Consider the following 26,315-nt stretch of genomic DNA (forward strand, 5'->3'; position numbering starts at 1 on the left):
TTTTTAAAATTATTGGGGGGATACAGAAACATCAAGAAAATATTGGGGGCATAGCCACGCCCCTATGGGTAGGGGGGGGGGGGGGTAGGGAAGTGCATGCGCCCCGTCCCATCTCGCACCTCCTGATACGGCCCTGTTTAAGCAGCTGTGGCCGTTTATTGAAATTCTCTGTGTTTTTGAAGCCTTTTAATAAGGTAATGATACCTATTATCGGACACTTTAGCTTTACGCTTAAATATCTCGCGTACAAAACACAATTGAGTCTTAGCTTTTACAGCTAGAAAGCACTGACTATTTAACATAATAATTCGACCAATTTAACTAAAAATTCGATGGTTAAATTTAGGAGAAAACAATCGTTCGTAAGACGTGTGGTGAAGCCCTATTATCGGATACCTAGCCCTATCATCGGACATTATTGTCCTCGCCTATTCAAGTCACAGATAGGATTTCAATCGCCATTTTGCGGTGCGTGAGAGAAAATCATTTCTAGTTTTGCGAAACAATAAACACTCGTAAAAAGCTACGGAATACATGTTTTCTGAATGTTGTTTCTTCGATTCTATGGGTCATTTGTCGGCGTGTTTTCTATTGTTTGAGATATTTACGTTTTTTTCGAGTGTCCGATAATAGGGCACTGTCCGATAATGGAACCACTATCTTGAATTCTCAATTGTGTTTTGTTTTGCAAGGAATAATTTCTATTGCTCTTTGATGATCTCAAAATAATAAAATAGCTGCAGGTTCATTAAGCAGTCCTTCTTCGTAGGCTCGATTTCCAGCTCGTTTCTGTGAGACCGCAGTCTAGCGACGGCTGGAAATCGAGACTATCTTCTTCGTCATTTTTTCTTATTCTTTTATAAAATACAAAGCTCGTCAGTGAGCAAAATAAAGATTTTAAAAACGTTTTGACTTGATTGTCGGTTATGTATGTTATGTTATGTATGTCGGGATAAAGGGATGTTTAAAATAGCAACTAAAACAAGCAAATGTTGTACTGAGGGGACCCCCATCCCCGTCGTTACAATTTGATTTGTTGACAAAGCTATACATTCTGAACACATTGGATGCAGAGGGGCCCATCCGCCGAGACACGACCCCCAAACCTCTCCCCATGGAAAGTGGAAGCACGGGTGGAAGCACGGGTGGCCTAGTGTGTTAGTGCGTCGGCCTCTCACCGCTGTGGCCAAGGTTCGAATCCTGGCTCAAACTGGGGATTTTTTCCGGGTTCCTGCCATGATTCGAATTTGTGTCACAAGTGAGTTAAAGTTATTCTCCCGTGTTTCCAGTCTTCTCGGATAAGGACACTAAACCCGAGGTCCCGTCTCTTCAAGCTGCACTACATTAACCTGAACCGGGACGTAAAAGAACCACTGGGGACGAAATAAACCCTCTGGCAGTGACCACCCCCAGTAACAGTGCTTAGTAACCGAGGGCCATATGTTAGAAAACTGTATATTCGGTTAAATATGCTACCCTCGATAAACAAAGATTACAAAGACAAAGACATAATCCGCCGCTACTGGCCTCTATTTCGAGAATGCTACATTCTTCAAATATAGTAAAAACTCCGCCTTTATCGATATACTCAAACTTTATCAATCATTATACAAAACGCATTTTAATGATAAAACAGCTCTTCTAAACAAGCACTTCTAGGATTCAAGATATTAGAGTACAAACAAAACATATTCTACATAAAAACAAAGCATGGTTTGTTATGGCAGGAGAAAACTATACTAAAAGATAGGTATATCTGTTTGAAGACAGTTTCGCAAACAGTGCATCGTGGCGACAAATCAGTGCACAAGAACAAATCCTCGAACTGAACAGTTCTGATAAAAAAATATATATCCTGAAAGTGTTTGGGACGTTCATGTCGTAGAAACTGGAGTTAGAATTATGTGCATGTCTGTCAAATACACGTCATCCGCAAAGAAAACGTGATAATGGTTCAACAAAGTCTGTTCTTCAAACCTTAATTCCTACTGCCACATCCCTAAAGACTGTTTTTCGACAAATTTAAAATGTGTATTCTGTACATATCTACACGCTACCTACGATTCAATGTATCCTCTTTTGCTGCCTAGCCCGGTAGATATCATGGCTTGGCGGGGCCACTGTCGAACCCTCGTCGTCACTATCCCCGCCCCCCGGCCGCTTAACACCTCTCTTTTGATCAGTATCCATTTCTTCGTCGAGTCCGTTCTGTGTGTCGCCAATGGGGCGATCTGGGAGAGTACACTCGGCGAAGAGTCGCATTAGCTCCTCGATGACGACAAATGGACCCTGTAAGGAGAAATTGTTGAAGTCAGACATATGGGCCATGCGAGAGAAAATTGTTAAAGTCAAACTAATGAGCCATGCGAGAGAAAATTGTTAAGGTCAGACAAATGGGCCATGCGAGGGAAAATTGTTAAAGTCAAACAAATGGGCCATCCGAAGGAAAATTGTTAAAGTCAGACAAATGGGCCATCCGAGGGAAAATTGTTAAAGTCAGACAAATGGGCCATGCGAGAGAATTTTTTTAAAGTCAGACAAATGGGCCATGCGAGGGAAAATTGTTAACGTCAGACAAATGGGCAATGCGACGGAAAATTGTTAAAGTCAGACAAATGGGCCATGCGAGAGAAAATTGTTAAAGTCAGACAAATGGGCCATGCAAGGGAAAATTGTTAAAGTCAGACAAATGGGCCATGCGAGGGAAAATTGTTAAAGACAGACATATGGGCCATGCAAGGGAAAAGTTCAAGTCAGAAGAATGGGCAATGTGTGGGGGCATTATTGAAGTAGGAAGAAGAGGAAATACAAGGCGGAAATTTTCAGGCGAAGCGAAGTGATAACATAGAAGATAGGAACAGGCAATCAGTGTAATGGGCGAGTAAGTTAATACAGGGAAGTTAGGAGTGTAGAATGATAATAACGGAATTAATAACGACGGCGACGATAATGATACTGATAGTCATTATGGTGGTAAAGATGAACACGTAGAAGGTTGATGATAGTGAGTATGGTACTGATGATGACGATGATGATGATGATGATGATGATGTTGATGATGATGTTGATGTTGATGTTGATGTTGATGATGATGATGATGATGATGATGATGATGATGATGATGATGATGATGATGATGGTGATGGTGATGATGATGATGATGATGATGATGATGATGATGATGATGATGATGATGATGATGATGATGATGATGGCGATGGCGATGATGATGATGATGACGACGACAACGACGACGACGATGATGATGATGATGATATTGATGATATTGATGATGATGATGATGATGATGACAATGCAAATGATGGTGATGATCTTTACCTGGAAGGAGTTTGGTGGAGGCATTAGTGTCATAAGATGCGCTGCGGCAGGAGGAACAGGGAACACTCCCCCAGGGACAGAGCTGAAACCGACTTAACAAGAACAAACACAGGATTACATTATTGCTAAAATGAATGGCACGTTATTACATTGTCACTCGCATAACATGGTCCTTGAGAGCTACGGCAAATTTTACATTTTTTATCAGAGACCATCAGTAATCCCAAGCATACAAGTCTTGTGCACACTTTCGACAAGATGAACCCGCACAACCATTTTTTTCATGTGTGTTTTTTTTCGTATGAATTACGAAAACGAATTATTCACAAAAAATTAAAATAATAGAACGGCAGATGGGAAGAACCCGATTTGTTTCTTTTTGTGTAACTGTGTTTTGTAGAAATGTTCTTTGCGCACGCGCACGTTGTAAGGCGTGTTCGTGAGTGAACTGGGCCTTAGTAAACAACAAATACATCTCGAGGTGGAGACCAATGGCCCGCAGGCCCATCGACCCCCCACTCCGCTATTTTTTATGATTATTATAAAAAAAAAAGAACACTCAAGCAAACGAAAGTACAACAAACTTCTTCGTGGCTTGGTGGAAACGCAGCTTCTTTCAACTGCAGGATAGATTTGGACTATTTATGGTAGCCTACCCAACCTCCCCTCCCCCCAACCCAAACACAGCCTGAGCCTGAGTAACAGACTCACCAGCCCCAGCTGTCGGCTTGAAAGGAGTCATCTGTGACGTGTCAGGAAGAGGGAAGCGAACAGTCTTTTCCTCTTTGACCTCCTCTAACGGGTTGTCCGTGCTGGACTGGGCAGTCGAAATGTTTGTCACGTGGCGCGATGGGCCCTAAAACAACATGGCTGGAAATGTATGTTTTGCGTCTCTGTAAAACAGTTGTTTCACTGACGTTTTGTGTAGTAGCCTTTTTGTTGGAGCCCTGAAGACGAGGTATGGATATTTATAAAGGGTAACATTAAATAACGGGGGAGGTTCTAGGGGGGGGGGGGGGCAGGAGGCCCCGCCCCCCCCCCCTATTTTCAGACATTTGGCTTAAAAAAAAACAAGAAATATAAGGAATTGTTTACAACTGAGAAATACATCGGTGTATTTGCAAGAATAAAGGACTTCAAAATAACTACCGATTGAAGATCTAATGCCTTATCTATGATAACTTATTGAAATTATCTCAGTTACTTGCTTGAATTAGCCGATGGAAATGCATTCTTTTAGTGAGTTGGTATTGTGCGGAAGGGTTAAATAAGGGCGTGATGGCCTTTTTTAAGGTAGGAACAGAAAGACGAGAGGTCAGAGAGACAGGGAGAGGAGGGTCCAGACAGCCATACAAAGAAAGGTAACGCTTACGGTGTATCCCATGATTTTGAGTTCCATAGGCGAGCAGGGAAGCAAGTCAAGGAAGCGATAGCGATCCACAAGGACAGCTGTCTCATGTTGCTCAAATTCCTGCAAAAACACAATTATGTTCTACTAGCCACGAGACAGGCGTACAGTAGCGGATCTAAGGGAAGGCTTTAGGGGGTTTTAACCCCATCCTTGACCAAGAGAACGTATTCTGGGCTCTTTGCTGCATGCCTAAGTATTTATAATAGCATGATAATATCTTATAACATGATACATTTTTATGTATTCTGTACAAGTTTGCCCAGTAACGGGTTTAGGGGTAGGGTCTAGGGAGCTTAAACCCCCTCTTGGGCTTCCTTAATTGGTACGTGTTTTATCGATTAAGCTGCCTGCTAAGATAGGAATTTGTATCTATGTGAGTCAGAAAGCCAAATGTAACGAAAGCCATTGTGTCAAATCCAAGCTTCACCAAAAAGTAAAACACATACAAAACGCAAACACAAGGCGAATATAAAAAGCACACTTACTTCTTTATACACTTGCAACCTTCTCTTCTCCACCTTCAGAATACTAGACAGGTCACCACTCGTGGTCTCGAACTCTATGAACTTCGTCCAAACGTCGCTGTAAACAAGATAAATACTTAGAAGTTCTGAGTATCTGTTAGCCTCCAGCTTGTTATCCTAGCAAAATGTAAAGTTCAGGAGAAAGTATCTGTTTTAATCGGCTGATTTGTGATCGCTTTTGCAATGTTTTCGTTTGAACTTAGTAAATGGATTATAAAACTTTATTTTTAGATGGTTATTTTGAAATTTCTTCGCATAAATTGTCTTTAAATATTAAATGTAAACAATAACAAAGGTGTGACTTTAACCTCTCCGATCGATTAACCAACCGCCTGAATATCATGGCCTTGATTACATCTTGGCAACTCTAACGTTAAACTCAAAGAGGACCTCGGTATCTCGAACCTCCCGCTCGGATCAGTACCCACATACCTGGCTTTCTCTTTAGGCATTGTACTCAACACCTTCTCAAAGAGGACACGTGTATTGTTATCATCTGCAAGGAGCAAAACACTGGTAAGAAAAGCAACTCTATAAAGTCCCCCCCCTCTCTCTCTCTCTCTCTCTCTCCAAATAGAAAAGAAACAATAATAATCGGGGTTTAATGTAGCCTGGGTACGTGAGGCCCGAGCTTTACTTGTTTACTGTCACGCCGGTCTTGGCTACGAGGAGTCCGTTTCACCAGTTTTGGCTTAAGATGCTAGTATTAGTTTGGCACGTGATCGCATTTTATTTTTGCGCACTGCATAAATATTATCCATGGTTCTTAATTACGCGTGATGAGTCCCCCACGAATATTTCCCCCGAAAGTTGCGCACCGTAGTAAAAGGACCACAGGAAGCGCAAGACTTTGCGACTCCATCCCGTAACCATCCGCGTTGAGAATAACAGAAAAGATTGGTTACACGGTGTTCGCTCCAGTTACGCACATTTCGAGCCTCTGGTACCCAGGGTAGGTTGAATGAGTTGTTTGCCTCTAAGCGCGTACATACTAAAGTATAGACAATATCTTTTGGGTAGATGAGAATCATTGTGCGGTGACAAGTCTTGAGCAGTTGGTATAACAGATTCAGGTCATGAAACTGTAGTATTTCTATAGTTTCTCTTCATCGAAACACCAGCATTGTTTCAGTAGCTTTCGTTTCGTAACAAAGTGTTACGAGTGCGGGCAAGGTGTAGGACCGTGTGGAGAACGGGGGGAGGGGGAGGAGACGCTTCTTTCGCCTCTCTCCCCATCCTTCATCCCCATTCTCCGCGCGGACAAAAACGCTGGCTGGCATCCAGGGAAGGGGATTTACTCACATATTATATCCACGACGCCACTCGGGTTGTTAGTTTATCCATGGATTTTTAAGTGCAACCATATTTGAAAAAGCTGTACTTGGCAGGGGAGAATAAGCAACTCACCATTCAGGTGTGACAAGTAGTCAACATAGGGGAGGACAAAGTCAGCCTCGTTTGTGTATTTCTGTCGTACAACAAGCACTAAGTTAGTAACTCCTAGCACAAGCGAGGGCAGAAGACACAAGGTACAGCAAAAAGACACAAGCGACTGCAATAATACACAAGGTACAGCAAAAAGACACAAGCGACTGCAATAATACACAAGGTACAGCAAAAAGACACAAGGTACAGCAAAAAGACACAAGCGAGGGCAGAAGACACAAGGTACAGCAAAAAGACACAAGCGACTGCAATAATACACAAGGTACAGCAAAAAGACACAAGCGACTGCAATAATACACAAGGTACAGCAAAAAGACACAAGCGACTGCAATAATACACAAGGTACAGCAAAAAGACACAAGCGACTGCAATAATACACAAGGTACAGCAAAAAGACACAAGCGACTGCAATAATACACAAGGTACAGCAAAAAGACACAAGCGACTGCAATAATACACAAGGTACAGCAAAAAGACACAAGCGACTGCAATAATACACAAGGTACAGCAAAAAGACACAAGCGACTGCAATAATACACAAGGTACAGCAAAAAGACACAAGCGACAGCAATAATACACAAGGTACAGAGAAAAGACACAAGCGACTGCAATAATACACAAGGTACAGCAAAAAGACACAAGCGACTGCAATAATACACAAGCGACTGCAATAATACACAAGGTACAGCAAAAAGACACAAGGTACAGCAAAGACACAAGGTACAGCAAAAAGACACAAGGTACAGCAAAAAGACACAAGGTACAGCAAAGACACAAGGTACAGCAAAGACACAAGGTACAGCAAAAAGACACAAGCGACTGCAATAATACACAAGGTACAGCAAAAAGACACAAGGTACAGCAAAATGACACAAGGTACAGCAAAAAGACACAAGGTACAGCAAAAAGACACAAGGTACAGCAAAGACACAAGGTACAGCAAAGACACAAGGTACAGCAAAAAGACACAAGCGACTGCAATAATACACAAGGTACAGCAAAAAGACACAAGCGACTGCAATAATACACAAGCAACAGAAAAAAAGACACATACCTTCAGTCCCAGTTCGAATATTTTGAAAGCGACGGCTTTGTCCTGTCAAACAAGAAAACCTTGTCATGCAGATCGCCCTCACTTTTATCCTATTTTTTATCTTTGCCTATACTTTGATCGATCAAAATTTACGGAGGGTTCTTTGGTTCCCTTCGCGCTATTCCGAGTAAACGTGATCGTTAATTATTGGGTGTCACGCGCTCTCAAAAAAAAAAACACCACGGAAGAGCCAGGGTTATCAAAATTTCAAAGATGTGTTCATCCTGGCACTGGTACAGAGAACAGACATCTTACTCCTCACCTTGCCACAGTAATACTCCATCAGGGCAGATGCAACGAACACCTACAACGAGAATCACACTTTAGGATACAGTTGGTGTTTGTGAATATGGGGTGAGCTTTTGTTAACATTTTTTTTAATTAGAAAAGCTGACTTTTTTAAAATTTTGATTTAATGAAATGATTTCCATTAATATTCTTCATTGGAAAATCTTGTTTCACTAAGCACTCTCTTTAGATTAACTGATTTCCTTGCGCATTTTTATTCAAATACCTTACAAGATAATGCATCCTTCGATGCATCCTTCAAATTTTTCAAAAAATATAAGGAAATTTCCAGAAGAGGCGTGGCTGTGCCTCACAACTTTCTTGAAAATTCTGTACCGTGCCCACCCCCCCCCCCCCCCCCCAATATTACGAGGCCTTCTTCTTATGACTCTGATACTTACATGAAAGTTCGTACGAGCGTCCTCACGTGCTCTTTTGAATACCGATCGGCTCTCCTTCACACCCTCAGCACGCCGGGAGAACCTCATATACTGGATGAACGCCTGTGTTGTGAAAAGAAGTTTAGACTAGCCAAGCCTCATATTCTGACCGGGTTACCTGTGCTTTCAGATAAGCCTTTTAAATAACACAAGTAACCTGAAGCTGACAGAGTAAGGCATACTTGTGTATTTTGTTCTTGTGAACTGGCTAGAAAAAGTACAGACAACCTGTAGAATAACTAGTGGGCCTGCGTTGGCGTGGGGATCAGGGAAAGAAATCAAGACAAGGTCCACATGGCATGTTTGACGCCTCAATAAAAACAGAGTAGTCTCGCTGACGTTTTGAGAGGCCTTCGTCTTGTGCTACAGAGGCGTAAAACCATTTCAACCATCCATGTGTTGATCTTTTTCCCAGGTTTACTTTAAGAGCATTATACTAAAATCTTACCAATGTAGGGTCGACATTTTCGAGTGCGATATATTTTTCATATATTTCTTTCGCTTGTTGGAATCGCATTCGTCCCTGAAAACGTACAAATTGCACACTAAGGATCTACTAACATACGAAGGATTAGGACACCTTTATAGATCGCTTAAAGAACAACATCACACACAACTGCTGGATTGACCGGCTCTACTGTAGAACGATAAGGGTGCAGATTTTAAAACAATTCTCAAACAATTTTTGAAGAAAAATTCGAGATCGGCATTGAGAAGAGAATGTGGTTTTGGAAGTGCAAGTCGTATGAGGTATTTCTGCCATTGTTGTTTAACTACATTTAGTTATACTCGAACATCAAAAAGCAATAGGTAAATAGTGTAAACACACAATCTGTTTACACAAAAATTTTAATCACTGAGTTTGCAAGAGGAAAAACTACAACTTTCGTCGTTTTGAGACAGAGCAAAATCCTTATTCCTGCAGATTTTTGTACTTTGTGAACAATAATAATGTATAATGTAGGCATTAAATATGATAAAAGTATCGGTAAAATTGGGCGAAAATTCTTTTAAATGTGAATATTCGTTAGCCCAAGTGTGGACCGTTTACACAGGGATCGACAAATACACAGAACGGCGGATGAAAGATCGCTTATAACCGTTGCAAAAATTTAAAAGTGACAGAATTGCAAGTAATAAGCAATGATAATTACAATAACGGGATGAGGGCGCTTTTGAACTTCGGTAATTGGACACCAAAATTAAAATCTCAAATTCCCTGCTTATATAAGCCCTCCTGTCAAATTAGTGGGTAGCGAGATAGTGAACAGGTGTTTCCTAATTACCAATCCTGCGTACTTGTGTGTGAGAGGAAAGATTTGAAAGGTAATCCCGTTATTATCCTCACCGTTATTTGGAAGCATTAGGGGGGGGGGGGGGGGAGGGGTTGCCGTTCCTTGCACAACTGTTTGATCGGCATCAAAGACGATACCTACTAAAGCGATAACTTGTTGGCTCGCTAAACAAAATTCACAAAAAGTTGAGCAATCACAATAAGGGTTAATTGATGTCATATTCAAGGCCTTAAAATTGGTTGTATTTGGAACCGGAACTATCGATACTGGGAGGACAAACACAATTCCATTCTTATTTAAATCGAAGAAGGAAATTAAATTGGCAACATCTTCGAAGCAAGCAAAAGCAACTTTCAAAATTCAAACGGATCAGGATCCCTTTCATTTATTAAGTGCTTTAAGTACTTTGACGTACTTACTTTAAGTACTTTGAAGTACTTTAAGCCAAACACTACGTGATTACAAACGTTAATTCAAGTGTACATATATCCAAAGTAGTGGTCAAAGAAGAACTGCCTAATCGACTGGAAAACCGCGGTGTAATTTTCTAGTGTTCGCTGGTCCATTTTTTGCTGGAGCCTCACTGCAAACGGTAAAATGAACAATGTCTAACGCATCTCGAGGGATGTCCGAGTTCGACCTATCCATGACAAGCTACATATTATATGTTCAAGGGGTTCTCATTCTACTCCTAAACTTGCTAACACTTTTAGAGTTTGCTACAAGTAAAGCTCTGAGGTCGCGTAGAGTATACCTTCTAATGAGTCTAGCGCTTGCTGACAGCATTGTAGGCATCGTTGTTATCGGGTACGCCATCAAGATGCCTAGACCCGGCTACGATTTGCACCACATATTGAGCACGCGCAAAGAAATGTAAGAATATCTATTTGCCGATATCTGCACATCTATTACAACAATAGTTGGCCTAACTTTGGTTTCTATCGATTTGGCCCATCACAAAAAGCCCAGGCTCTGTCAATGAGTAATTTAAACCGACCGGCTCCTTGACCGTTAATAGAGAGAACATATGGAGTTGTTACAAATCCTCTTTTTTGCAAAAAAAAATTCAACCCAACTTGGTGTAGTACTTGTAGTTGTCTATTATTTACACGTTTAAGCGATTTAGGGCGCATTTAGGGCTGCTTTAGCGCTGTTCGGGGAAATTTAAAATTCCCTCTATCACTCCCAATAAAGAAAGAAGGAAAGGTTGGCTACTAATTTTCAATCAACTCGACTAAATCGCTCGCTTCTCGAAAAATACGCAACGCACAACGATTTCAACAACGGGGGCCGATCGCCCGATGAAGTTTTCAAGCTCAAATCGTCGCTTGAATTGACTTCAACAACCTTCAAGTATCCTTCAACAACCTCCAAGTATCCTTCAACAACCTCCAAGTATCCTTCAACAACCTCCAAGTATCCTTCAACAACCTCCAAGTATCCTTCAACAACCTCCAAGTATCCTTCAACAACCTCCAATTATCCGCGTCCCATCTAGACCGTCGACGGAATTCATGCATGACTGCTCCCAAGGGACCCAATTTGACAGGCGCATTGTTTCCGTTGGCCAATAGGAGTACACCGACCCATCGTTAAGTAAAGTTGACGGAATTCATGCATGACTGCTCCCAAGGGACCCAATTTGACAGGCGCATTGTTTCCGTTGGCCAATAGTAGTACACCGACCCATTGTTAAGTTAAGTTGACGGAATTCATGCATGACTGCTCCCAAGGGACCCAATTTGACAGGCGCATTGTTTCCGTTGGCCAATAGGAGTACACCGACACATTGTTAAGTTAAGTTGACGGAATTTATGCATGACTGCTCCCAAGGGACCCAATTTGACAGGCGCATTGTTTCCGTTGGCCAATAGGAGTACACCGACACATTGTTAAGTTAAGTTGACGGAATTCATGCATGACTGCTCCCAAGGGACCCAATTTGACAGGCGCATTGTTTCCGTTGGCCAATAGGAGTACACCGACCCATTGTTAAGTTAAGTTGACGAAATTCATGCATGACTGCTCCCAAGGGACCCAATTTGACAGGCGCATTGTTTCCGTTGGCCAATAGGAGTACACCGACCCATTGTTAAGTTAAGTTGACGGAATTCATGCATGACTGCTTCCAAGGGACCCAATTTGACAGGCGCATTGTTTCCGTTGGCCAATAGGAGTACACCGACCCATTGTTAAGTTAAGTTGACGGAATTCATGCATGACTGCTCCCAAGGGACCCAATTTGACAGGCGCATTGTTTCCGTTGGCCAATAGGAGTACACCGACCCATTGTTAAGTTAAGTTGACGGAATTCATGCATGACTGCTCCCAAGGGACCCAATTTGACAGGCGCATTGTTTCCGTTGGCCAATAGGAGTACACCGACCCATTGTTAAGTTGGTGATCGGGCGTCCCGATCACCAGAAATAGTTCATCCGTAGTTCCACTATAACCGCTGGACTTTTAGACTAAGGACGCATAAATACAGTGTAAACCTCGACTTGAGGCAAATTTCTTGTTAGAAAAGTTAGAAAATTGTAGGTTTTGACAATTCTGCTCCCGAAATATTTTCGTTAATTAGATTCACAACATCCTCATTGCCATTTGACGCCATGTTGAATTACATCCCCTAAAATAGGCCCAGCATGCTATTTGCTTATAAACAGATCCTTGCGCGTAAGAATGTAAGAAACGAAAGATTGGTGATTTAAAGGGGAACAGACAGAATAAACATAACAAAGCTATCAGTCAAAACATTTTGAAACAGAAATTTTGACATCACGACCGAAAGTTTCAATTCGTAATCTACGACTTTGGAACTCATTGACTTATAATAAGAATGTAATAAGACTGATTGATTGTAAATTAAGCTCTTGTTTTTTAACCAGAAGCCATGCCACAGAGAAAAAAAAACAAAGCCATGAACTCTTTTAAAATTCTTTCAAGGCAATAAGGTCACTCTCAGCTTTAGTCTCTTTGGCTGATAATAAGATATCAAAAGAAATAAAAAGCAATTCAACCAATTTGTGGTAGATAGTCAGCCTCGAAAGATTCACCGACCGAAGAACAACGGGATCGAGTTAAAGACGCAGAAAGGCGCCCTAGGCAGCCGCTAAACAACTAATATCTGACCATGCAACACAGCTAAAGGTTTTGTTTGTTTTTGTGGAAGGAGAAAAACCGGAGAACTCGGAGAAAAACTCTCGATGCAAAGGCGAGAACCAACTAGAACAACTCAAGCCTTGGGGAGAGACACAAGCAGAGCAAAAATCTGCTAAAAGGGTTTTTATCCTCATGTAGGCACAGACATGAAGTATCCTTACCTCTTCGAAATCCGCGTACGCGAAATAGACCAACAAGTTGTTGTGCATGAGACCACTGATCGCCTTTTCGTATAAATTGGCCGCCTCGTCTCCGAGTACTTTAGAGCCTTGGGTATCCTGTGGATAAATTGACGGGTGCATTTCACATTAAAGAATGTCGACCAACAAACTCTGTTGTTATTGTTTACAAATGAAAATACAACATCTATCTGCGGGAAAATTTCAAAATAACAACCCCCGAATGATGCCTGATACATTAATGAAGATATTTGATTAAAAATATCTTAGATACTCGCTTGAATTAGCCGATGGAAATGGCGGCGTGATAGGCCTATTTTAACGGCCATAACAAGAAGCATGCCATGTATAGATAGCAAGCAGCGATAGAAAACTTAATTCTGGCGCGTTAAAGAAAATTGCTCAGGCCCGTGCCCAGGAAGGGGGGGGGGGGGTGCAGGGGGTGCAAACGCAACCCCACCCAGAACGACCGAAGGTCCACTTTCGGTTCCCAATGGACGCGCTATTTGTAGACAAAAATTCAAAGCACAAGCTGCTGCTTGGGTGACACAATATAAAGTCACCACAAGTGTCGCCTCTGATTTTGTAGGCACTGAATTTTTGTCTGTTGTTGTTGTCAAAGTAACACCTAAATAGTCCAATGCTTGGTGCACTCTAGTGACGTGACGACATAGGCGCGCGCACTTATGTTCGTAAGTTAAGCCGGCCATGTTTTTTTCTCTTATGTCGTCATTTCCAGGTCATTATGTCGAGCTTATGTCTTTATGTCGAACCATTCACACTTGGACATACGAACATAGAGAGTGCGCGCGCCTAAGTCGTTATGTCACGAGTGTGAACTAGGCATAGCAGTGAATTTGTACACACCCCTTTCTCGGCCAACGCTCGGCTAGTAGACTCGAGGTACGTTGCCGCTTCACACCAGATGTCAGGGTTGAAGCCCATGCACTGCAAGCACTGCTCGTACGCATAGATCACTGAAACGGATTGGAAATGGCAATACTTTAGCGCGATAAAATGCGATAAAACCAAAGTATGTGTGAATGTTTATTGTCTTCTGAAGAACCACAAACACACAAACAGGAACTAAGACTACGACTTGTGAGAAATGTTACACAGGGCGTTGGCAGTATTTCTAAAAGAATGGATCCTAAAAGGCCCTTTAAGATATATTCTCCTGAATTTTGAAAACTGTGCCACATATTTACTAATCTTTGACTACTAGAAGGGCTCCTATCCTCCCCCACCCCCACCCCCTGGCTACGTCCCTGTTACCAGTTGACTGCTTGATTATCTTGCATGTGATTGGTGGCGATAATTATGATAATTATGCTAACGATGATAATTGGAGGGTAGTAGTGGTGGTGGTGGTGACGTCGCCCTTTACCTCTTCTTGTAAGCAGACCCGTGTCGTCAATCCATAATGGATTGCTCCTCTCCCAGAAAATGTACTTCTTCCATAATTGCAGCTAAAACGTCAAATCACGAATAAATAAGAGAGAGGGGGCAAGAGCAATGCGCAAACAAGATCGGAAATTTAAACAAGGACCCGCACTATAAAAAGGCCTGGACCAGGTCCATGGAAGGCTTAGAGGTAAATTGCCACGCGGTGCGGAGCTCCGGAGTTCAGACAAGCGTGTCTTGTTTGCCCACGAGGAGCGAAACCCAAACTCAACTTTTGAAGCGCTTTTCTTCTCGTTTGCTCGGTTTATTTTCTCTTAGCTACTAAAATTGAACAACCTACCAAAAAGGCAGGAATGTGCAGTAAAAATTAGTTCAAATTATTAACGATAACACAACTAAAAAGTCTCATTACCGACGCAATGTTACGGCGTGTTGTCATTTTGAAGTTTGATTTTTATTCAGCCAAACGGGGGCAGTGCGGGTCCTTGTTTAAGCGTATACATAGACGGACACAAAACGCAGCCTAAAACGCAGTTTATTTCAACAATAGCAGCCATTCTTTCGTCTTTTATAAAGAGTAATAACCGCGACAGAACGGTGAATAAGCAGGATTTTAGGATTTATAGATAGATACACTGTGAAGCCGTAGACTGCGTATTTTTAATGCTGCATTCACACAAAAACCATGTTCAGCCTGAATTTGCCAAGTTTCCCGTTTGTTCTGTCCACTATTGGTAGATTGAGATTTAAACCAGTTTCATTAAACCACCTTTAAACTGGTTTAAGTGCTGGTGTGAATGCGGTTTAAGATTGCATATTCGTCGTGCTGAAAATTATCGATTCGGATTGGCATAATGTGGTCTTACTTGTTTCATTTCCTCAGGGGTTCCCTGGGGCGGTATAGAGGGCGCTCCTTTGATTAGACCACGTGATAATGCCTCGTATTCCTAAGATGAATTAAGCAATGACATAATTAAAATGGCTAGTCTACAATCGCTTGGAATTAATTATTGGAAGCTATATTGGTGTCAAGCCAGTAATTCCTAGAATCCCTCATTCTGCTTAATTGAGAGGGGAACAGCAAATTAAAAAAAAATTAAGACAAAAAAAGTACCAAAAAATGTCTTGGCTTATTCAGACGTCACGTCACAAAACGACGTCGTCTCATTCACACATTGAATTAGAAATTTTATCATGTAGAAAACATGGGATCAAAGCAAATTGCTAAGGTTGGACAATTAAAAAGGCATGCTGTCAAGTGGCTCACCTTCGCCATCCGTCTGGCATTCATGTAGTCTCTTGTTCGTTCGTCTATCAGTTTTTTGGCAAGAACTTTATTGATTCCCTTAAAGGTAAAGGTAAGGGTGAGGTGAGGTGAGATGAGGTGAGGTGAGGTGAGGTGAGGTGAGGTGAGGTGAGGTGAGGTGAGATGAGGTCAGGTGAAGTGATGTCAGGTGATGTCAGGTAAGGTGAGGTCAGGTGAGTTGATGTGAGGTCAGGTAAGTTTTATATTACTCTGTCTTATTGCCTTAGTTACAAGGTATAAGGTCATACATTAACACTAATATCAGATATTCAGAGACCAATTCAATCTGAAATATAACAATGACCAAATCAACCAATGGAAATACTCGATCCCTCACTCTTGGTATTTTTCTAGGATGACAAAAAGGCAGCTGACAGGAACCCTTTAAACGCCCCCAAAGTATCAAGGTGTCGCACATAAGGGTGCAGGCGCGTACACAGGGGGAGGGGTGCAGGGTGCGCGCGCATCCCCCCCCTTGGCGGCCAAAAAGTGGGTCATTTCTTTTAAAGGAATCTTAAAATGCTATAATTTTTCCGTATGATACGTATGACTGCCCCCCCCTACCCCACCTAAGCCAATCCTGGGTACGCGCCTGGGGTGGAAGGGCCATGTGACACACTCGCGATAGCTTAGTACCCACATCAGGTGGCCGTGAAAGGTCCTTTACCTGTTCGAAGGTGTTGTATTCTCTCCAGATCGCTTCAACGTTGATGATAGGAGTTGTAACAGCACGCTGAAAGGAGACACAGGCAAGGAAGGTAAACGAACCACTTTTTCTTTTAATGTCTCATTACAATAGCAGCTTTTGCACAAACGCGTACTTGATATTTCGCGAGTAAGCGGCAGATAAAAAAGAAGTAAAACAGATGGACTAAAATTAACCTACGTCTGAGTCATGTAATTGCTATTGTGCTATTAATTGATATTAGTTTTCTACTGATGCTATTTTAGTTGTCCTGTGTTCGTTACAGGTGTTTAAGAAATAAAACAACCCTTTATGTGCCTGTATCGCTTAATAAAAACAGAAGGGTTTGTTTAGGAGAATTCGACAGCAGATCATTGGAGACAGCAGGACAGGTATCGGGAATCTCCCAAACAAACGCCATATCCAACGGCAACTGTTTGGCAATTTTACATACCAAATAAACCCTTCGGATCATCGCAATCTTTTGGTTTTCAGCATAGCTTCCAGTTGATTCTCTAAAAATAAAAATTACTGTATTAACGCCATTTCATAAGACAATCAAAAAGTCCTTACAGACCCAAACAAGGCGCGTTCAAAAGGGGAGCGCAGAATGCGCGAACCCTCCCCCCCCCCTCCCTCCTCACCTGTCCGCCGCGTTCAAAAGGGAAGCGCAGAATGCGCGAACCCCCCCCCCCCCCCTCACCTGCCCTCTGCAAATCCTAGGTACACGCCTGTATATCAACTACACCTCGTATGCTTACCCTGATTTTAAGAACGTAAGATAGTCCATCCAGACCTACGACAAACAAGCGATGTAAATATGTCTGCTTCTAGCGCTGAAACATACTAAAATAGTAACTGAAAACACAATTCCATGTCGCCTGTTATATTTTTTTTACGACAGATCAGACCGGGGAGCCAACAATTTGCTTCAAGCCGCTTTGGTCGAGAGGTCTACTTTCAATTGATACGTTCAGATTAACCCACATGGAGCGACCTCCAGAGGTGTTTAGGTCATTTGCCAAGGCTGGAATTAATGCGCATTCTGGTCCCGCCCTTTTTTCTTTAAGATTTGATGTATTTTGTATTACCCCATCACCGATCAACCCTTTCTCTCCCATTTTTCATCCTTTAAAAGACAACGTGTTTCTATCAGTTGTCAATGGTAAGTACGAAACCCGAGCCTCAGGCCGGCTACGGTCGATATAGGAGCGAGCGGGGTAACTGCTTTAGCCAGGACATCAAAGAAACAGGCGCAAACAAAAAAAACAAAAAAAGAAAGAAACGAAGGGGTTATAATAAATACAATCACTCACTTGGTATGAATTAAAATCCAGCCCGATTTTGTCAAGAGCAAACTCGTAAGCCTGACCCATCTTTTCTCTAGAAACAAATAAAATGTATCGATGACTTCAAAGTAAACCTTCGCAACGACTTTTTGCGCCAATAGTAAGAGGAATTCTGCGTTTTCCGAGGCTTCCAGCAGAAATAGGGTATTCAAGCCTTTTATTTACCGAATTTTACCGACAAATAAGTCATTAGTCGTAACCACCTATTTCATCATAATCGTTTCCAAACATCAACAACAATAACAACAATATAAGAAAAACAATAGTGACATAATCACAGTAGTATAAATAACAACAACAAATTGCATTGTCCATATTTCTATTTTCTACTACTTTTCCTTACCATGCCACCCAAAAACGTCACGTGGTTTCAAGTTCAAGTCACCTATAGTTGCAGGACTGAGTGTACCTGAAATTGGGCAGCGAACTCTTCGTCTCCTTGACATAGGCAAGATAAGACTTCCATAAGTCAATATTAAGCACTTTGATAAGGCACCTCTGGAACAACTACGACACAAGGGCAAGATAGACACGTTTATTTATGTTAAATAATAAATTACCTTAGTTTTAGTTTATTCGCCTCAACCTCGCCCCATCCCCGGCAAGTGTCTACGTTCAGGAAACCGCAGATTTTAAAAGCAATCCCCAGTTATAGTGTCTCGGTTCGAAGCGAAATGTCGCCAAATATCAGCAAAAAGCATACAAAAATGCTCATGTTTTTAGTTGCAACAGTTATTGATCAGTCAAAGAAACCTTAAAAAGTACTGTTTAAAGAACATCCCGATATTCTTTTGTCAGCCATCCTATTGTATTGTAACCCATGAGCACATTTACCTTTAGACTCGGCAATAATATTCAGCTAGTACAGCCCTCAGCAATTACTTATTCTTTTTGTAAAGTCATTGAATTAGCGCATGTATAGAGGGTTTTTTTTTTTTTACCGCCAAACAAAAAAAAGACGTTTCTTCCTCTGGGAACTTTTTTTTGTATCGCCAATTTATTTGTTTGGCAGAAAAACAAATTTCTTCAATAGGCTTTAAAAGGGCAACGTTTATTGCTCTACCCTCTAGAAATCATATATGAAATCGATGAAGTTAAGAGCGCTTATAAATAAGAAAAAAAATTAAAGAAGGCTGACGAAATATATCGTAAAATTTCGAGATACCTCAACCAACCTTGCGCGCTGACAAACTTTTTTATTTTTGACACGCATCCTTCGGTCTGGTATAAAGTTTCCAAGTCTTAGCTAACGGGGGCCGCGAATCCAAGGGTACATGTGCGTCGCGCTTCTATTAATCATTTTATGCTTAAGCAATAGAACAATAGAACGGAGCCGTTTTTATTGTAGAATGGATTGAAATTCCCATACCCTGGGTACCAGAGCCTCCAGACTTCTCCCGGCCAGTGACGCTCACCCGAAATCCCGCGACGAACGGCATTTTGGCTAAGCGTCACTGGACGAGAGAAGTCTGGAGGGAAAATTCCCAGTGATTCCAGCGGATTTACTGTTCCACTGACTAGAACAGTCTTGTACCTCTCATAAGCACGGGTTATTTCTGCGACACTGAAGATTGGTTCTCATTCGAACGCATGCGCGGCGCACGTTATCTTCCTATTTTTACTAGAACGCAGGCCCCTAAGCGCTAGATTTTCTTACGCTTATATTTGACCGAAGCACTTGCGTTGCGCGTGCGACCTAGCAGGAACCAACCTTTTAACATTCGCCGCATAAGTCGGTGACAGAGTCTTTATTACAGCTTTATCTATATATTTTTACCTTTTCTACATTCTCATAATTCTGATGCTTCATCTGGAGACAGAAGGAGTACTAGTTAGGACACAAAGCAAGAGAAATCATGTAAAATAGGCGGTTTTGCAATACAAAATCATGTGACTTTTAAGTAGCAAATTCGCGCGCTCCAGCTTCTAGGGGCAAAACAACAATAAAAATGAAAAACCTATTCGGCTCGTACTAATCATTTATAATTTTTCTACGTCAGAAGGGATTTTTTTCATTAAGAATTTTTTGTCGCTCTATGACGGCCGTCGCCATTTTCAGCCGCTTATATTGGCGTAAGCTTGCCACTCAAAACGTCACGTGATTTCTTGATGCAAGTTGCCTAGTGCAAATTGGACCTCTCCACTTATTCAACCTTCACACACAAAAAAAATACCTTTCCCAAATAAAGGGCCGAGTTAATCAGTCCTTAATGAATTGCGTCCAGGTAATTTTCAACGCAAACTGGTGTATTATGCAAGAACTTCTTGCTCTAGCCTTATCAACGTTTAACACATTCAGTCCTGTGCTGTCCCAAATCGTTCTAGCTTTTTGGAATTTTAAAATGTTCATTCCTGTACTTCTATAGCCAATAAAAACTTGTAGTTAAACTGTACTCCAATTGTCGCTACAGTACTCTCGAACTTGCACTTAAAAAGTAGCCACCACCCCAGAAAATCACTGCGGTCAATTAGAGCTTTATTTCGGACAGTTTTATTAAGGGGTTTTGAGATATAAAAAATACGCAGGATTTTGAGTAGATTGGTGTATCAGTACATCGTGATATCATACTTACAAAGATATGTTTTTGGACAGTGGTTTGGCACCAAATAATCTTTAATTTAATGTAGTTGTATGTTTTCCTTTATCAAAACAATAAGGGTTGCCTTGAACTCAGTTTTCACTCTCAGTCAACAATCAACACCTTTCTAAGAGAGCATATCCACCCACATCAGTTTCTTCCATCGTTAACTTTCCCAGCCTTACGAAATGTTCAGTTGCTGCTAAAATTCCGAGTTCCCCTTTTCTTACTTTTTTTCTATAATTACAGTAACTAATTAGGACACTGTAGACTAAAAAACAATAGTAATTTTCGTCTATGCACTGTCCGGGAGCATAACTGGACATTCCCTGAAATTCCTTTAGTGCTGTGTAAAAAGCCTCAACTGGAAATTTCACAAAATCGTTGCGCTTTTCCGAAAAAAAAAAAGTTATTTCCATCTTTTAGTACTTGTTAGCTGGTAAGCAAGTACAGTAAAAACCCGCGTGCAAGAACCTAGTGATTTAAGAACCTATATGCAGAAATATTTGATTTTAATAACCGAAAATATAAGAACTTACTAACCTAAAAATATTCAAAAGGTTCTTGGAACAAATAAAGGGGCTTTGAAATATAAATTTGCTAAACATTTTGCTGGTCCAATAAGATTACAGATACAACATACGTACAGTAGGATATCTCTATGGTTCAGTCACACTTTAGTATTATGAATCCTACTGCTGATTAAACAACTTAAAAAAAAATAATTAAGAACCTAATAAGAACCTAATTTGCCTTAATTGTTAATAAGTACCCCAAAATAAGAACCTGTTTTGCCAAACGTGAAAAAAAACTAGGTTCTTACGAGCGGGTTTTTACTGTATTCCTTGTTTGAGCCCTGTAGTTCATTATTGTGAATGCTAAGATACAGTAAGCCTTAAACATCTTTTATAAATTTTGATAAACATATTGGGTTGGATATTTTCACTACTGCGAGGAAACGTTGCATCAAGTATCAAAAGATGAAGTCGGTCAAGCTGAGTCGACTGAAAAGGTGGTTTTAATGTAAGATTGTTATGGTAACTACTACTAAATCAAAGAGACAGTACGCAAATAATGACAACCACACAAGAGATTACAATAGAGACTGGTAAAGTTTAAGATTTTTCATTGGTAATACCAATACAATGCACAACAAACTGATTTGACCTTTAAATTTACCTTGCAGCTTGAGATTTAATGTTAAACCATCACTAGTATCCCATCCTCCCATATTATTAAAAAAGAGATAAGCAACTTTAAAGTCAAATTTGGATAGAAGTGCATAAACAATGTTTAAGCTATTTCATATCTGTTTAATTTATCTTTCTTGATTTTAATAGCTTTGATTAGTGAAAAAAAATCTAAAATGTGTAGTGCATGTGTTCATCTTAGTAGATCAATACATGTTTTAATTTGTTTGTGCATGATACATACTGTAAAGATGAATAGAGGTTTGCATAAAGATGTGTAGGGATGTTTGTGCATAATGTACTGTAAAGATAAGTAGAGATGTTTGTGTATAATGTATACACTGTAAAGATGCGAAGAGATTTGTGTGCATGATCTATATACTACAAAGATGTGTAGAGAAAAGTTCCCATCACAGTCCAAGCTTCTGAAATAAGATTACTTTCTGTATCCACTAGCCTTTATCATGGTCATTTACAGTATCAAGACTTTAATTCTGTGCGTGTGTGACAATCATAATGGAAACATAACACAACCCCACCTTTGCCCCACCTCTATCCCACAGGGGGATTATTAACACTGAGAATGGACACTTACTGTAGAATTTAAACACACAAACATAGATACCTAAGCAGGTTTAGGAAGTCAGCTAACCAGGATGTGATAATCACAATGTACTATTTGATTGAGGCCTGGATTTTGTGTTAATCACAGTCTGATTTATACATCCTGATTGACCGTCATCCTTGAAACAGTTCTATGTCAGTGTGTGTGACATAACAAAAGTCCATCAAAGCATCCAATAATAAGCAACACCAAATTTGGGTAGTGATATTGAGTTAATCTTTTTTTCTGGGGAGCTCCTACAGTGATAGCAAAGCAATAATATGTTATACAAATGATCATGAATTCTAAAAACCTCTTGCTCAATGTATAATCTCCAGTATCGACCAGCATTTGGGAACCTTCTCACAAGCTTCTCATATAGTACTTTGGCTGCATCAAGGGGAAGGCTCTGGAATGCAATAAAACACCATGAAAATGACAGCATGTGATCCAAATTAAAAGATGCTAGACTTAGGGTAAGATATTACTCTAGCCTTACAAACAAACAGTTATAAAATTGTCATCCATATTCTGTTTTCAGACATTCAATATTATATTTAATAAAATCACAAGTGGTGTAGTGTGACGCTTTGCTGTGTATGGGGTCACCCACACCTTTGCTGAAATTGGTTGGCACCCAGTTGTAACATGAAAAAAAATACTTTTATTATCATCGCTAGAGTGGTTTTAAAAATCCTGTGCAACAAAATGTAAGTGTTAAAGTGTAATAGCCAAGCCAGAACAACAATGACATTACAGTGTATTAGTAATAAATAAACTAAAAAGTATTTCACTGTTTTTTGAAAACCACTCTATTGAGCTCATTTTAGTGTAGGATAGCATTCAATGATGTCCCAATAGACTTTATAATGATGTCCTAGAGCAATCTCCTAATATGCTTATAGCTGTAATTTTTATTAAAAATACAATTAAACACCAACTTGTGCTATGATTAGCACAGCGATTAAAGGGGTTTGAGATGGGGCCACCAGAAATCCTTGACAGCTTGGATTACGCTGACTTGGAACAGCCGTGTTTCACTGTGACATTTAAAAAAATCAAAATCATGGAGGTATCTTTTTTGGTAAATCCAGCTTAAAAATAGCCAAGGTCAATGAGTTATATAAGTTGGGAAGTAGCAAAACATTACATTTCTCTGACTTTCTGTACCTGCGCCTCCCGGATCAACACCCCCCAGGACTCCAGGTCGTAAGGATGATTCTGCAGTCGCAGCTCAGCCTTCTGGCCACGCTCTGTCCTACTCCAGTACGACACACCAGTAGGTTCCTATAGAAATATTGAACTTGAGCATTCACACCATGCTTTGCGTTTTGTTCTAAGACTCTACAGGTTGCACCACGTATAACAAGGGACTCCCATGCCAGCATGTGGACTGCCATCCAATTGTGGAAGCCACTCGCCAGCATGTTGCGTGAGATCAAGAGAGCATAAGATAGAAGAGGGACACTTTGGTATTACCCGCGCGCCATGTTGATTCCCATCCTGGCTATTTTTAGTAACAACTACCACACCACTGCGTGTGAGCATATTTACTCACCCTACCCCCGTGCTTTGGCATTTACATCTTATTGTTTGCCACTGTTTTGTGACTTGAAATTGAAAAAAAAACACACCCTATTTGCACTAATAACATCGAAAATTTCATTCTAGCATCAAAGATACAGATGTAGTACTTAGAGAATTGCAAGATTTCCAAAACGTGAAAAAAAAGAGACTTCATTCAAAATCAAGAGCAGAAAACCTTGTGCTTCAAACACTACTTCAGCTCTAACTTGCTGCTTCTTCGTGGTTTCTCAACATTTATTACCTTCCTAATGATCAAACAAAATCTGTAAGTTACTTTAGATATATTTATTTTTGTGAATATTAGGGTGAATTTAGAAGGAATCCAAGAAAAATACATTTCATAAAACTATCCTTGTAGCGAGGGAATGCATTTTTGTGATGATCAAAGCCAGTAAGCTGAAGTATCTGAGCTTCTCTAATAGTGAGAAAATAAAGAGGGAGATATAACTGTACTTCTTTGATGTTGTTTCTGGACATTTCTATAACTATTAAGTATATTATACAAGCCATTTTATCGCTCAACGCTATTTTCTTTCTTCTTGACTTGACTTCGCCGCTCAGACAAACAAAACAGTGAAACTATTTAGGAATTTAGCTTTCTGTGAGAATATTTGCCAATCTTACTTACATAAGTTATACTTGTTTTCTTCTTTGGACTTATTTTACATGATCTCTTTTCATTCCTATCGAGTTGGCAAAACAATAGACTTGCCCCAAGTCACCCTCTTTGATTTTCCCTGATAGGAGCACGCGGGTGGGTATTTTCATCGAAAATCAGTAAAAAAAAAATCAGGCAGGCAGAGAGGACTTGTTCTGTTTGCACAATTTCGATTTTAATTTGCATATTTTTGCTGCGAAAAATATGCGAGCGATCATTTAAAATGACGCTGTTCTTTAGCGTGCGCATAAAAATAATGAAACCTGAAAACATTTTTGCTTTAAAATCTTTCCAGTTTCTATTTCTTTTCTGTCCAGTCCCAGGAAGGATCGAAAATTTAGTTGTCTTTACACTATTGATGTTAATCGGAATTTGACATCTTAAAAAAGAACGAAGAGCTGCAAGAAACAAGATTTCTGAAAGCAACAAAATAGTGACCATGACGCTCCGATTGGATGTTTATGAGACACGTCACTGACCTAAATTTAGGTCAGTAAAAATTGGCGGGAAGTGAACTAGAAAAGTCTGTTGTACAACAGAAGCCAATTTCTAAAAAGCTGGTCAGCAGACTTTTAAGAAAGTCTAGCAAACATCAACATGCAACCGGCAGGGGAGCAAATCCTCATGGGCAGTGGTGGGGTTTCGGTTACTAAAAATAGCCAGGATTGGAATCGACATGGCGCGTGGGTAATACCAAACTGTCCCTCTATTATCTTATGCTCTGTTGGTGAGATTTGAATTTTGATCATGTGCATAGTAAATTGAGCATGAATATCAGAATAGTCCCTTGGCAGTAACTGCAGAAAAACCGTCCACTGTGAAACAATGTTACTGAGAACAGCCACCACGGTCCGGAATTACTAGTTAATAAAACTATGAATTTTGATATAGGGAAAAAGGTACAAGTGACTGCCACCATGATCCATGGCCTGGATTAGGACCACATGTTAAAAAACACGGCAGTGTTTTTTAACATACTCACTGTAGGATTACATATACGTGGTGGCATGTTTTGGATTTACAAATTGAGTGGATGGGTATTCTGCAGTTTAACCTCCCTTATTATGTACACCATGTTAAAACATGTAAAAGTTCTATTTAACTTATGGCCCGGTTAAAATTGGTAAAATAAAGTAAAATAAAGGCTGTTTCTCTGCCAGAGCAAGTTAGAAACCCAAGCAAAATTAATGTTTTACTTCTTGTATGCTTGTGATGTGGCTGGTGATACGTTGTCAGGTAAAACCGAAAAAAGCTTTTAGTATTTAGAGAAGCAAAACTACACAGCTACATAACTCGCGCGGGTGAAATGACCCCAATTTATCGACAAAAAAAAGTTAATCTAGCAACTAACACATGGACGATCACAGAATGACGAAGTATTATAAATAGTATAAATAAGCAGAGATTTAGACATTAGAAGAGGTCTTAAAGCGTCAAATAAAGATAAAATCACGGTTACTGGAAAACAAAACTTTACAAAGTTGGACACTTACCTTAGAATCCTCGGAAACCCGACGCTCTATCGTGTTTCCTATCGACATTAACGGCTGCATTTTGATAATTTGGAGAACTATCAGTTACTAATCTAAAGACTATATCATATTTATGGCGAGATAAATTCAAAAAGGTAAGTTTTGGAAAGAACCAAAATTACGAGTTTCGAAGACAAGACAAAATGGCGGCGTTTAGAATAGCACGTGGTGGCGAATGGAACGCTGGGTAATTTTAGTTCTAGTCCCCCTGCGGGCACAGTAGCCCCGTAAACTGATAATTGTC

At 40.4% G+C, this 26,315-nt stretch overlaps 1 protein-coding gene across 1 annotated transcript; it reads right to left on the bottom strand.

Annotated features, from left to right (window-relative positions):
* Positions 1–1,507: 1,507 nt before the first annotated feature.
* On the bottom strand, positions 1,508–26,249 carry LOC5512451 (cleavage stimulation factor subunit 3). Its single transcript, XM_048722866.1, has 25 exons — positions 26,033–26,249; positions 23,465–23,581; positions 22,608–22,703; positions 19,699–19,731; positions 18,331–18,428; positions 17,889–17,955; positions 17,334–17,368; positions 17,027–17,087; positions 16,555–16,620; positions 15,849–15,926; positions 15,448–15,528; positions 14,565–14,646; positions 14,045–14,154; positions 13,160–13,276; positions 8,990–9,064; positions 8,503–8,604; positions 8,076–8,117; positions 7,775–7,816; positions 6,682–6,742; positions 5,707–5,770; positions 5,236–5,332; positions 4,712–4,810; positions 4,051–4,195; positions 3,340–3,431; positions 1,508–2,289 (listed from the first exon to the last, which is right to left on the bottom strand). Exons 1-25 carry the CDS (start codon positions 26,090–26,092, stop codon positions 2,065–2,067), a joined length of 2,145 nt encoding a protein of 714 aa, XP_048578823.1. The 5' UTR covers positions 26,093–26,249; the 3' UTR covers positions 1,508–2,064.
* Positions 26,250–26,315: the final 66 nt, after the last annotated feature.

This window comes from Nematostella vectensis, chromosome 15, assembly GCF_932526225.1.
Source record: "Nematostella vectensis chromosome 15, jaNemVect1.1, whole genome shotgun sequence".
NCBI lineage: Eukaryota > Metazoa > Cnidaria > Anthozoa > Actiniaria > Edwardsiidae > Nematostella > Nematostella vectensis.